The sequence below is a fragment of the Hirundo rustica genome, chromosome 11 (genome assembly GCF_015227805.2).
Source record: "Hirundo rustica isolate bHirRus1 chromosome 11, bHirRus1.pri.v3, whole genome shotgun sequence".
NCBI lineage: Eukaryota > Metazoa > Chordata > Aves > Passeriformes > Hirundinidae > Hirundo > Hirundo rustica.
In genome coordinates, this window is record NC_053460.1 from 18,000,901 (window position 1) to 18,015,790 (window position 14,890).

The 14,890-nt window shown below is 36.5% G+C and overlaps 1 protein-coding gene across 1 annotated transcript in view; it reads right to left on the minus strand.

Moving 5' to 3' along the window:
• Positions 1–719: 719 nt before the first annotated feature.
• The window catches only part of RHPN2 (rhophilin Rho GTPase binding protein 2), a 29,775-nt gene continuing 15,604 nt past the window's right edge, over positions 720–14,890 (minus strand). The window contains exons 4-15 of the mRNA XM_040075096.2: positions 13,830–13,905; positions 12,744–12,821; positions 11,941–12,065; positions 10,825–10,991; positions 8,319–8,506; positions 6,900–7,056; positions 6,312–6,431; positions 6,021–6,215; positions 5,154–5,230; positions 4,289–4,435; positions 3,319–3,474; positions 720–2,183 (exon numbers count right to left, since the gene is read on the minus strand). Of these exons, the coding sequence (XP_039931030.1) occupies positions 1,932–2,183; positions 3,319–3,474; positions 4,289–4,435; positions 5,154–5,230; positions 6,021–6,215; positions 6,312–6,431; positions 6,900–7,056; positions 8,319–8,506; positions 10,825–10,991; positions 11,941–12,065; positions 12,744–12,821; positions 13,830–13,905 (1,738 nt within the window). The 3' untranslated portion in view covers positions 720–1,931. The remainder of the gene's footprint in view (positions 2,184–3,318; positions 3,475–4,288; positions 4,436–5,153; positions 5,231–6,020; positions 6,216–6,311; positions 6,432–6,899; positions 7,057–8,318; positions 8,507–10,824; positions 10,992–11,940; positions 12,066–12,743; positions 12,822–13,829; positions 13,906–14,890) is intronic.

Here is a 14,890-nt window from a genome sequence, read left to right on the forward strand (position 1 = left end):
CACACATTCATTTCACTGCAAGTTAAGTGAGCTGTTGGTTACCACTCAGTGTAGACAGAGTCTTTAGTTAGCTGAAAGAAAACTAAGAGTATTTGCATGGCAACTGTACTTGAATTGAGGGGTGTGTTTTAAATTTAAAAAGCCAAGCTTTCCTCAAGGACAAGTGAATGTGATGACGGGAAAGGAAAGACAGTTATTCAGGAGCTAAGAGGGGAAGTATTTCCAGGAAGACTATCACAGTGGTTTAAGAGAAATGAAGAGCTGGAAGGGTGATTGGTGTGACTTTGCTAAAGGTTTTGTTACTTGGACAGCAATTTCAGCACACAGGTGAAGTAAATCTCACCTGTATGGAATACTGTATGGAATACTGTATGGCAGGGGTGTGCAGATCAGTGCCTGGCAGCTGCTGCGTGTAGAAGAAGCACTACTACCAATACATGTAAAAAGTAACTGCTAAGGATAGGCAAGTCAGGTAATTTACAAATTATTGCTTTATGTAACATTTATAGGGAAACTAGGAGTATGTTTACACTCTTTGTAAGGAAGTTAGTTTTAAACTTTTAGTTGATATTGCACAATACAGGAACTTTTCTTTAAAGTTTCTTAGATCTCTGTAAGCAACATTAGAGAAATACATAAGAGGTATGGCAACAGTAAATAGCAAAACCCTGTATATTATACTTTATCATCCAATCTGCAGCAGAATCAAAAAGCTACTATTGAAATGGCAGCTTCTCATTTTTATTCTTAAATAAGCATCATCAAGATATTTACACCTACTACATAAGAAATTAAAAATAAATGACAACTCTAAAAGTTTACACCAGTATGCAGATTTTCATGTAAATTTTACGTATCTATCTACTCTGTAGATGGCAATGTTAACTAACACTACAGTGTTAGCAAATTTCAATTAATTTCAGGAAATAGAAGAATCTCAAAGAAATGCTCACCAGTTATTTTCTGTCCCCCTCCTTACTATAGATATAGCTTGCTCATGAATTTTTCCAAGGGCAGAAGGATATTTTTTTGCTTAATGTGATAGTAAATAAATATCCTGCCACTTAGCACAAGCACTTCTTTTTTCATATGATAAAGTATCACTGCAATTAATGTAGCCTTGAATTGATATAATATATCCATTTTGAGATTTGTTTCACAGCTATCCATTTTATCAAAACTAGTGAGATACAAGTCTTAAGGTTTAAATAACATTTGGAATAAAGCCTGTTTTTAACTATTTAATCAGCAGGCATTTAAAATGTTACCTAAATCAGAAAAAGAACAGAGTAAAAGCCTTTTGGAGTTCAAAAGACCTTTTAAATTTTAAGCCTTCTAATTCTCTTCCGGAATTAAATTACCTATTCAGTAGGCTACACCTAGTACTCTGAGGAAGCATCTCTGCATGAAAACACAACTCTATGACACCGCCCCTTGGCACAAGACTGGTTTTTCTGAATAGTATTATTCCCTCTCACCTGTGGTTTGTTAAGGTAATTCTTTAAAGTAGTGTTAAGTGATTTATTATTGACTCTTAAGGAGCAGGCTCATTCGTTAATGTGTCCCCTATTATTTTGCATTCAGCATCAAGTTTGTAATAAATAACTCCCATCTAGCATAGTTATGACTATTTTTATGGAAAATCAGTCATAACTGTATTTTGAAACTCCAAAGGAGTCCAGTCCTCATGTAAGCAATTCTATAATCTACATCTTGTTATTGCATACTTCCCAAACCACTTCATTCTAACCTTCAAATACTTAAGTTTTACAGTTTCTGCCAGCTTCTGACCATAAGTGGCTCAATGCACAGCAAATGAAGTCAACAGTATTTGTGTCTGAGTTTATACATATGCATATGAAGATAAAATTAATCAATAATTTTATCTACATTTTAAACAAAAGTCACATTAACAGATACTTCTGAAAGATTCAGTACAATGAACTTTCTGTATTCAAAAGTGTAAAAGGAGAAAGCTTCTTCTTAATCTGAGAACTTCCAGCCACAGCTGAAGGAAGGCAGAGTGTACTTGCAGCTTTCTGTCTGTTTTTAGTTCCCCAACTTAGAAAAGGGAGTTTTAGTGGGGCTTTCTTGGTCTGATCAATTTTATCCTCGTCCATGGCTAAACAGATTAAGGAGTATGTCTTCTGCATTCCCATGGAGTAAGTTGCACTCTTGCTATGCTGTAGGAAAAGGAGAAGCATTGTAAGAATCAGTCATCCAAAATGGGTCAAAATTTTGACAGTAACAAAAGGGTACTGTTTTCCAGGGCAGACTGCAGCAAGCTTTCTGTGCTAATGACATTACTAAGCACAAGGCCCTTCAGAGTGCTCTGATGCACATGCATTTTGCACATGTAGACTCAAGAGTGTTCTCGCACAGATGTGAAGGGCAGTCCTTTTGCCGTCTTTGGATAGGTCTTATGTTGATCACAAATATAAGAGCTCTTGTGTGACATTCTCTTGGGGTACCTGAAAGGCACAGCCTTCTCTGTCTTCTCTTAGCTTTGCCCTGAAGCAATTTGATTATATTCTACCCTTTCCTTTCCAGTTGCAACTTGGAATAGCAGATGTGCAATTCCTTATTTTCAATAAGGAAAACCAATTTAATCGAACAAGAAAACCTAACAGCAGCAGGGACACCTTAATAGCTTCTCAGGCAACACTATTTGAGTGTCTAAGCTTGCCAGAGAATGTTAAAGGCGTGAAGCAGTGGATTTAGCTAAGCTACAGGTTCTTTCCCACAACTAGTGAGTTATTTAGAGCTTAATATTTTTTAATCTTGTGATGACTTTCCCTTAGTCTAAAGCTTCTGTTAGTAGCTTAGTAACTGACTTGACAGTTAAAAGTTCACCAAAATAAAAAAATACAGACAATAATCCATGATCTAATACAAAAGTCCCAGACGATTTAGAATAAGAGTGCATAGAAAATAATACGTGGTCTTGGATGTTCTATTTCATTCCATTATTGTTTCATAGTGGTTTTTCCAGTGCTGAACAGGGTAATGCCTTCATCCTCGGGTACAAATTAGGGGAAATAAACTAGGTCTTGAAATTTTTCATGCAATTAATCTAAGTAGCTACACTACAAAAAAGCCCACCACCCAACCATTCTTATGCATTCTTAGCTTGCTAGGTCTCAATGGTTTTAACAGATGGTTTAAAACTGAACACACATCTGAAGGCTTTGTATATTCACAGGTTGAGTGGGGTATCTGAAAGTACATGAAAGTAAACATTATGCAAGAACTGAAGGCAGGCAAGGGAAAAAACTCTAGCATATCAAATCTGCAAAACATATTTGTCTCATTACATACCAAAGATGCCGCTGTATCTTGGCAACTGATAACCTCAAGCTCCATGGGCTGCTTTCCCACACTTTTCAATTTTTCCAGCACCTCATTCACACCAAGCCACTTGCAATCCACGCCACCAACTGAAACAATGTAGTCACCTTCTTTTAGGCCTGCTGACTGTCAAAAAAATTGGGCACAGGTTATTATCTGGAATTATAAAGACAGGTAAAATGGTTTTGTCATCATACAGTGCCTGTCCCAAAGGCATTTCCCTCTTAGATGCTACAAACCCATTCTCCAGCCACACGTGCAACTTTCCCAAGTACACAAATGACCTCTTGATTTACCACTGATGTGATTCTGCTATATTCAAATGTTGGCTGGTTTTATGTTTTCACTTTTCTCCTAAAGTAAATGAAGCCTGTGTTTTGCTACGCTATTGTCCCCGCTAAGACATTTTCTGCAGTGTTTAATTCTTTTCATTATTTTTATTTGTACTGCTGTGGTTACTTCTGCCTTTTCTGTAAGTAAGCTGCTCATCACTGCATGCTGCTTTATCCCTTTGGATTTTCCCTAAAAGAACAACATTACAAGCCAATAAAACATTCTTGTCCCTCTTTCCTTAGGTAGACACTACACCTTGCATTCCCTTCCTGATCCTTATTCTTATTGCTACTTTTTAAAGCATTTATCTTTTCTAACTTCCTGAGTAAGACAGGAAGTAACATTTGCTTTTATTATTTGTGACTTTTTAACTATTAAGAATGAACAGAGAAAGAAATCAACTCTAGTTTCACGTGATGTTGGGGATATGGGTGCTTTAACACTATATAGCATACGTAGCACTTAAAAGGCATTCAGATTATATGAACTGACTACACTTAAATACAGAACTCAATGAATATTCCATACACGAGTATGAACAAGCTAAAGGTACATTTTAATGCTCAAGTCTGCAGAGAAATTGTTGCTATCACACCAATGTACTTACTGCTGCAGAACAAACTGGATCAAGACAATAAACCTGTACTGGAGCACCTCCTTTTAGACTGAACCCAAGCTCTCCTGCTTCATGGTGAAGGCAAATGGTCCGTGGAGCTGTCCATCTCTGTTTGGCTGAGAACACTGTCAGGGGGCCCTGGAGGTAACACAACAGCAGGCCTATTATGCTTTACTGTCACTTGTAAATGAACATTTCTGGGTTTGTAAGTTATAATGCTTTAAGCTCATCTATTGTAGATTTTACTCAGGTTCACTTCCAGCTAATTCCCTGGAAATGCAAAGTCCTATTTCATGACTGTTCAGTTGATACTTCAAATGGAGTTGGATAAAGGCAACTGCCAAGTTGTTCCAGGATCTCTGTTAAGGTGTGCAGAATCTTTTGGCTGCATAGACTGTATTATTCCATTTCAGAGGAGCTAAACTGATTCATGAAACATTGCATATTCTGATCCTAACCATAACTCCCAGTCCCTTTTAGTCGCTGACACCTGCAAGAATGGCTGTGTCACATGCGTGTCACATGTTCTGCATGCCTGTCTCCACATACCAGGTACTTCTCCCACCCTTTAAGTTGTGTGCAATTTTCTGTTGAAACTTCAGGGGACTTTTAAGGTTTTCAAGACTGAATGTTGTGCAAGCCGTACAGAAATGGCACTTTTACTCTTTCCTTCTCTCAAGCTGACTTACACCTCTAAAGCTAGGCGTGATTTCTCCAATGGCTTCTGAAAAAAACTCAGTTACTACAGGATCATTTTTTTCAGGCTAAAATACTTGTGTCCCTTGCCTCACATTAGAGTGAATTTATCATTGTTGTCAAAATGACAGAGGTTGGGCAGCATTAATATGTTACATACCAGCTTGTGAAAGAAGTCTTTAACTTTCACCTTGGAAAACTGAGGAGCAATTGTTTCTATTTTATGTTCTGTTTTAGCTAAAATAAAAAGAAAACAAAATTAATTTTCTTTTTAAGTATTAGTTAAAAGACATCAAAATTCCTTTTCCTTCCATTCCAAGTTAGATAGGAATTTGTCCTAAATTCTTACTGGACTGTGGAAAAATTAATTTTTGTGTAAGTTTGTTAGATACCACAACTGCCTTAAAAATATCTTCAGAACTCACAGTATCAATATGGAAAACTTAAAAAAAAAAAATCGGTCTGAACAAAATGATGCTATTCCTATCTTTAATTTATTTTTCTTTGAGAAGTTTTTAAAACCAGCATTCAGTTTCCTACTGCATTCAAAGAGGAAAAAATTTTATCAACTAGACTAAAGTAGAAAAAAAAAAATAGCAGTCAAATTGAGTTAACAACCCAGTCTAGTACTAGAGTTGGGCTCAAGAAAGGGTTACTATAATTTTCCCCCATATAACTTCAACTTTTCAAGTTTCCTCATTTTCCTAGCTCACAAGATAGTCACCAAAAAGAGCTCGATTCTAACTAACCACCATTGTTATCTACCCAAAAATAGAGTTGCCAGAGGCAGAAATACCATAAAAACTTTTCTAACAAAATATATTCATCAAAATATATCGATCTGTGATTGTGGGAACATGTAAGCAATCTGAACTCTACAAAGGTACAGTATATACCTTCTACATTATTTATGTTAGGTATGGAAGCACATTCTCTATGTATTCATATGTACAATTAAAGGCGTATCCCCATGAAAGCATATTTGCATATGGTTAGGCATTCTTTGTTTCTGGCTGTGAACACTTACGGAGTATATCTGGAGCCTGAATTAGACTTAGAAAGTCGTCTTCTGTCTCTTGCTGAGCATATTTGAGAAGTGAACGCTTATGTGCAGCTGTCAGAACCTCCTGGAGCACCTCAATGTTCCGAAGCTTTTTGCATAGCCCACAGACTCTCAGAGCTTCCTCATGGTAAACAATGGCTTGGCGTAAATGCGCTTTCCCTGAAAACGTGAAAAACCACTGGTTGTCATCCACAGACAATAAATACAAGATCATTTTCAAACTGTAGCCGGTAGCTGTGTGAAACTGGCAGTTACCTAATTGTTTTCTCTGAACTTTGTCCTTTAAAACAGCAAGAACCATCAGCCCTTCAGGCACGTGGTCATACAGCTGGGACAAGGCTTTCTCCTGCTGATCTTCGTCATCACCGGGCTGCACTGGAATAATGGATAAAAAACATTAGCCATGCATACACATCTCTTGGTCCCCTTCTCCTTCAGGTGCTTTATTGTGTAATTATTACTACATTCTTTCCCAGTGCAGTAAAATACTTATATACATGTATATAAATAAGAATTTCAAGTTTTTGGTTTTGTTCATTTACAATATGCAGGTAATACTCACATGCCAACACATATTGATAAAATATGAACTATTTAGTAGCATACAATGGATATATAACTTCTCTTTGGTTTCTGTGAAAGTTAAGTTTACTGTATTTTCACATTTTTATCAAAAAACAAAAAGGGCACGGCCTCATATCTAGTGGGGAAAATGACCACAATTAAATGTATATTGAAGCACCAAAGATCTTGGTTCCAAAACTTATTCACAGACCAAATTATAACTGTTGGTGTGTTTATTACTTTTATTTATACAAACATATAAGGAAGTATGATTCTTACATTCATGGTCACACAGAATGGTGGCAATGAAGTAATGTGCCAGAGCTTTGTAATGGTCTGACTTTATTTGTGCCAGCTTAGACCAGGAATAGGGAATATTCTCCTTCACTGGTTCCTGATTCATTGCAGTGTTAACCAGCATGTAAACCTCTCCCACCTAAAATAAAGCAAATAATTGAAGTACAAGAACTTAAGATGAGGTATTAGGAATATCATATTCAGACTTAAGATAATTTCATGCACAATCACATCAAAGGAGAGGAAAAATGTGGTTAGGATGGGTTGGAATTAAGTTTGGAAAAACATTTGAAATGTCTTCTCTGATTTTTCCCTCAAGAGAAAGGTAAATCAATTTTGTACGAGAACAGAGGGACTAAGTCAGTCAATCTATATAGCTTCATAGTTAAATAAAACCACCATATAATAAACAGGTTTTAATTTACAAATATATCTCATTAATGCAGTTGAAAAAACGACTGAAGCATATTCAAACAGTAGGTTTGATCTACACTTTGAAACTGAGTAGTCACACCTAGCCTGAAGTATGTGTGTTCTAATTAAAACTGGGATATTATCCTTTACACAGAGGAAATGAAATAGCTTTTCAATCAGTGAATGCTGCTTTAATGGATCAAACTACTCCAACTGACAGGATAAAAAATCTTTCCCCTGCAGCTGATCAATCCTACAGACATGTCATGGTGGCTTTACAGGGTTGGTATGAAAGGCTTTGCCTGTCTTTCTAGTCTGGAACCACTTATGTATCTGCTACTCTGAAACAGCTGAGAAAGCATAGGAATATCCTCATGGCATACTGATTTTTTGGTACATACCTCAATCAAGTATTAACACTACCTTCTGGGGCAAGCCTATCTCACCATCTTCTGGCAAGTCCCAAGACAGCTCTGCAGGTACCAGTTTGACTCTGTTTGTCAAGGTCTTTCCCTCAGTTACAATTTAGCTATTCTGTTGATTAAGCTTTTTAAGTTTTCATACCCTTCAGCAGCTGGGAAGCAAGACAGATTGTGTTCAATACTTAACAAGGAACCACACAAACAACCCATGGACCTTTATATGTAGTTCTGTGGATGAAATCTGTACTGTCTGAAAGACCAACATAAATAGCTTGTAAAAAACCTTCAGCACATTTACTGTTAATCTCCATGAATTATGAATTAAATAAATTGTAACAACTCTAAAATAATATTTAAATTCCGTCTGTTCATGTTTTAATCTTCTGAAAGGTTGTGCTTTTCACTGTATTTTGCGAGCTGCCCCATGTTATTTTTGGTTTCCAGTAATGGTCGTTGACATTTAAATTTAATAAATTCAGTTAATATTACTAAAAGCTGTAGGCAGTAGTAACGCAGCACTGTAAACAGTTATTTTAAAGGCTAGATTTAAAGTCCCATATTTTACCTTGGCAACTTCCTGCGTCATTTTTACTAGTGTGAAAAACTCATTGCGTATTCCAGAAAGACCAATCTGCTCAAAAACACACTCTCGAGCTTGTGCGAGCATCATTTTTACTAGTACGTTCAGCATGGCTGGGCTCATATCATAGCTTGGGGTGTGAGTAAAGGTCTCCTTTAAGTAGCTTAGAACTCCTGCAATCACAAAATGGTTTTGTCAGCATTACAAAGATAAACAAGTGAACTTAATTCCTAGCATGTACCATAATAATTAGGATTTAAAGGATATTTTCTAGTATTGCACTACAGCAATCTGAAGGAATCTGTGGTTCATAAGAAGTTAGACTGACCTACAGTTTTTGCTTTGCATTGCCATCAAACATCCCCAAGTACACCTGTCAAAATTACACTTCAGAGGAGCAACAGAAACTGCAAATTTTGAGGGCACTGCCTGCAAATTTGCTTGTAAAAGTTCTTGTGATTGACCATAAGACTGTGCTGAACTGAATGTGACCTATATGTGGGAGTGGCAGGCTGTGGCTTATAGAGGGGACAAAAAAGAGTAAAATCCACAGCTATAAGGAGATGACAGTAGTAAAACCTCGGGACAGAAGGAAAAGACACAAACATATAAACTTAATTAAATATTAATCCTATTTTCAGATGCTGCTAAGTGCATTGTGTGTCCCAATGAAAGCGCCATTCCATGCCTGTTAACTAGAATTTAAATTTTTTTTTTATTAAATACATATATTTAACAGGGTAAAAATAAGATTCTTCTCTAGCCATTTGGTTCCACCAAAATATTAGTAATTTTTATCATATATCAACATTTCAAACGAACACTGCCTGTAGTGCAATACTGAGTAACAGTTTCGTGGCTGGGAGCGTAACCTTCAGTAGGCATGTCATCCAACTGGTTTAGTGAGTTCACCTAGCTTGCTAATGCTGACAGTCCTGCAGAAGTGCAACAGTGAGATCTCTGCCCTTTAAGTATTCCAGTTTCTTTAATCTTACTTCTTGCCAGAACGCTCAGTTCAGGCCATGTTGTGCAGTATTTTCCTACTAAAATGCGATTTTTTTGTCTCTGATTTTTGATTTTCCATGTTACACTCATATCTGAATTTTTAACATGCCATTAAACAAATCTGAAACATGGCCATGGCCCTACCTTTTTGCACTAAAAAAATTAATCCCAAATTTACCAGGCATATCCCAAGTACTGATGGAGTGCCCTACTGAAAGGAACTGAAAGTATAGAAGAAAAAAAACATGGAGTTTTTTGTTCTCAACATATTTCTGCTTAGGCTGAGGATAAATTCTGTGCAACATCTTCCATTCAGCACTGGGAAACAGTTAATACAGACTCCAGATCACGCCTCTGCCAACATAATGAAGTGTTACAGCACCATGCACAGGTACAATGAAATGCCTCCTGAGCATGTTGCTTTGGGGCCCTGCAAAGGTAACTGTGGTAGCAAACACCACCTTTCCAGTTTTGCTTGAATTCTGTTCTGCAAACATGGTGAAGTGAAAAGCAGTGATTTTTTTTAATTTGCAAAATGGAAGGAGCAGCAGTAAAATGGAGAAATTTCGTAACTACTGAAATTTCTTTTATATGAAATGCGAAGGTTGAAAAAGAATTTATTTATTTATTTTAAATACACATTAAAAAATACTACACTTTTTTTTTTTTGATAGCTGTGTACTCAAAGGAGGGGATTTATGAAAAGTCAACTCTGTTCTCCACAGCTTTTAGCTGCCATACAGTGCAAGCCCATAGTCATAGATGTTAGTGCAGAAATAAATCTCACAGTACATATTAATTACGAAGGACATGTCTTTAAATATTACATCTGTAGCACAGATTACATGTGTAGCACAGATGATACTTACAAAACAAATTAGAAAAATCTATTTTAGCCCACAATGAAAACAAAAGACTTTATAACATGTTAGTTCAAGGGACAGGATTCCCTTTAATAGAACTTCTATTTCTCCTTGCTTGAAACAGAGATTATTTTGAATGTGTTTGCCTTTGGAATCTATGGAAAAGAGGTAGTCAGCTTGCAATGGATTGCAACTTTCACCAGAGGAAAAAGCAAGATTAATTTTTAAGACCCTCCTATGGAAAGCTAGGCTTACAGGGTTTTTATCAAACCTGTCAATTGTCTCTTGTACAGATTTGACACCAATGTGCTATCACTGAGGTAAAAGCAGTTATGCAGTGAAACAAGGAATGAAGCAGTTAATGCTAGTGCTATAACTCTGACCTTTGAACTGCAGTTCAATAATCATTAACCACAGTATTCACTGTCTTATCTGCATGTTCAGACTACATTTCCAGGTGGTGAATTAAAGCATAATCTGAGCTCTTCACTAGGCTTCTTGAATGTCCCTATTCCTCCTTTTTTGTGTAATCAGGCCTGTAGAAAATGCAGAAATCTGTACGACATCAGAATGAGACTGGGGACATTTGCGTGAAGACCTTTCCAGTATTTTCAGATGTGTACCTGCAGCTTTCTGAAAAGCATCAACAGCATTTTCAAGTCCAGCCTGGGTCTGACGATTGCATCTTGTTCCAATCTGTGTGTAGAGAGCTCCAATGTTGAATAAAACACTAGCTTTTTCAAGCAACAGATTTTGCTGACACACTGGGACACCTGTGAAGGAATCATACCTTGGGAAACAAATACAAGAAGAAGTGTTATAATTAGCAGAATCCATTGAAAAAAACAAGTACTTTCATTCTGTTTTTCTGAATGAGCAGTGGAATTCTTAACTGTTCTGCTACAGTGAAAACGAAGGTGAACAGAAACACCATTATATTCTGCAAGGACAATCCACATAATTAACCCAAGCCAGGGAACAGCTTTATTTGAGAATTTTCATCAGGTCTTACAGCAGTGACTCCATAAGGTCATTACATTTAACTCAGAAGTGCCCATAAAAAAATCACAGAGGCGAAGAGCATGCTAAGGAAGAATCCGTATGTGCTGCTACGCTCTCTTAGTTGCTGCCAATGATCAAGCACTGGCATAGTCAGATCCTCTACTGCTTGTGTCTGAAGTTTCTGTTTGCAGCTCTGACTAGAAATTTACCAGTTCCTCTTGGCTACATGGCAGTCATCTTTTTTCATCATAAAAAAATTTGAATTCTGAGTCACACTTTGCTCTCAGATGTAGTAAATACTCCCTTATAAAAAGTTAAGTTGCTCCTTTCTCTCTTCTGGCCCAAGTGGTCTTCCTAACAAATTGAAGGAGGGGAATTAAGGTCTGACCCCACGGCTTGTCCTCATTTTGTACACCTAGGTTGAGAATTCGGAAACATCTGTATCTGTCCAAAATGAAGACTATCTTCTCTCTTTCTCCCTTGTGCTAACCTGTAGCCCAAATCATAACCTAGCCAATGGTTTCACTCTTAAGCATGCAAAGGGTGCATTGTATTCAGGTTTACTCTTAAATTAAAAAAAAAAAAAAAAAAAAAAAATAAAAAAAATTGACAACACACACTGCAGGGCTTCAAGAGGAGACACACACTGACATACTTCAGATTAAAATACAGCTAATGATTACCCAGTGTTCTGGGTCGGGGGAAGGACTAAAGAGAAACATGAACTCCACGCTTACCACGTAAATAAAACTCCAATGTGCCTGGTGGGTGGGAAAAATCTGTTTTCTACATAACCAAGTTGCAGGAAATAGCTTATCAACATCTCAATGCCAGCTTCATCCCGGCTAGGAGTGCGGCAGGCCTTGAAATACAATAGATTAAAATTAAGTGCATTCTGTTGAGTTACAGGATGAATACTGAAATCCCAAAGATAAAGCTCTGCTTCCTTTGGGCTTCTGCATATCATAGAAATGTGTGGAATCTGAGAACAGTAAGCTTAAAGCCATATGGATTCACGCCAAAAGTTTTTCAGCTGCACACAAGTAGCACATAACCTTTAAAAAAGCAAACAATCCATCTGGCAAGTCTCAAAGTTAATTAAATAAAGATTGTAGGTATTTTATGAAAGCTACAGAGAAGGCTTATGTTTCTAGCATAAAACAAGAAACAAACAATAGTTAGAAATACCCACCATTCTACTACAATATTTTGCCAGATTAATCCACTTCAACACCCTCCCTGCTAAATTTAAAATATTGGAAAATAAAAAACAGTAGGCAAGACAAGTCTTGGATAAACAACATTTACAAATTTACAGAAATAGCTCAATCATTTCACATAACTTCATCTGTTTCTTCACTTTTTCTTTACTCAGACTGTAAAGCTCTTCGACAGTGGAGATTCATGCACCACGTCTCAGAAATGAAGTCAATAAGAGTACAGTAAGCTCTAAGTAAAAGTGTCATATTTTGATTCCATACAAACGTTATTTACAACTGTATATTAAAATACAGTTGTATTTGAACTTACTTGAACTTACCTGTCTCAGATCCATGAGATCTGCTATTTCATCTTCATACTCTGAATCGTCTTGACTATAATGTTCCAGAATAAAATCCTAAAAAAAGAAAAAAAAAACATAAAAACTTGGAACATCTAAAATTATCCTGAACTATTTTTCTGCAGTTATTATAAACAGTACGAAATTGATTCAGTTGTGATTTGAATGGTGTCTATTCCCTTGCAGTCAATAGCACAGTAATATATAACAATGAAACTACAATAAGACAGTTGAATTATGGTTTGGTATCTTAGACAAATTTCACTGTAATGTAGCACCAAACATCTACTACATTAGCTCCAATTGGTTTTAAAACAACAACATTTAGTGGTTTTGAAAGGGACAAACAAACCTTGTTATCGAAAACAACAAGGGGATCAAGTGACCACAAAAACTTGTTAACAGAAAGATACTGCCAACTTCTTGAGCTATACTAGGGCAATTCCACTTGAAATAACAAAGCTGCAGTGACATGAAGTGGTACCATGATCTGACCAAGGAATTTAACCCACAGGAGTAAAAATAGAGAAAAATGCTATAGTGATATAAGATGGTTTCCCATGAGAAAAAAATCTATATTGCACAATGCATAGTTCAGAAAATACAGAAGATGGCTCAAGTAGCCAGCAAAGTGTATTAGTCAACAAACAAACAGTGTTAATGCTGCAACACTGCTTCCCAGCTGAGCTATGCTGGTTAGTGTAAGTTGGTGCATCACTACATTATGCTGAATAAAACCTTCACTACTACTTCCTTTCACACTTACATCAAAAATCAATACTCTTATTAGAAACAAAACTAGGGAAGGAATTTTTATTCTTTGGTTTAACTCTTTATCTTTAATTTAAAGTGGAATTTGTTGTAACATTTTTGGACTTCTTGTCCTAATTAGGTAGGAGCAATGACCCAAATAATTGGCAGTTAATTTTTAACATGTCATGATCTTAATTTTAGGGAAAAACAAAAAATAAATTGCACTTAAATTACTTCTGCTTCTTTAAACGAATCTGAATTGGAAGTTATCTCTGTTAACTGTTCATTCTGAAATGCATATGTAAAATTTACCTTGAGGGGGAGTGTAAAGTCTACATCTTTGGTTTCCTTTAGGCCAAGAGGTACCAAGGGAATACTGAAAGTCTCTCTATGGGAAAAAAGCAAAAAGATTCAGATTTTTTTTTTCTGCTTCATTATAATTACTTTTATTTTATCTGATGACAGGAAGTTCATACACTGATGGGTTAAAGAGAAAGGTAATACAGTTTCTTCTTACACAAGAAAATCTGCCTAAAGACCTGTACTTCTCAAGGAGAGAGTGAAGAAATTTACTTGCCTGTACTTTTTTTTTTTTCTTTTTTTTTCTTTTCCTTTTTTTCTTTTTTTTTTTAAATTTAAGCCTATTTTTCCTTCAGGCAAAGCAAAGGAGACTCTCAAAGGCTGCGTTACTGCAATTTAGTTGCACAGCTGCTAGGAGATCTGCCACAGTAAGAGCCATGGTAAGTATCAGTAGTTATAACCAGTATTTTCCATGTCGCCAATGGTTTTGTATGTAGTACTAATGTACGCAACACAAGGAGAAGCAGAGCCAAACTATCCCAGCTTTCACAGTGAAAGGTCTAGCAGTAAGAAGTCCAAGAACTACTTGGTTTCTAGAACTATGCTAGGTGTTAACCTCCAGACAAATCAATGCTAGAATATCAAAGGAGAATAAGGATGAGAACTGACTTAAAAAAAGATCAGAATTGCTTTCAGATACATAGTTTGTTGTGTAGATTTAACAGATCACTACCAAGCAATTATAAAGTTCATCAAATCTTTTCATTTTTCCTGAAAACAACGTTTTGACTGTCTAATCATTGTTTAGAGCATTCCATTACCAACTACAAAATCCCACATTCACTTAGGGTCTTGTCAGCAAAACCAGCTTTCTTATGAGTGAAAAGTCCATCTTGAGAGGGTGGCAGTAGGCAAGCGGCTTTGTAAGCAGAGGAAGAGTCCTTCATGATCCTGAAAGTGGCTCTGTTAGCTTGAAAAGTACTTCCAGGATACAGAGCCAAAACACCATTTCAAGTGGTGCAAATGGTCTGATTTCTGATGAGGCTTTTAGAAGAAACCTCAACACTTTTACT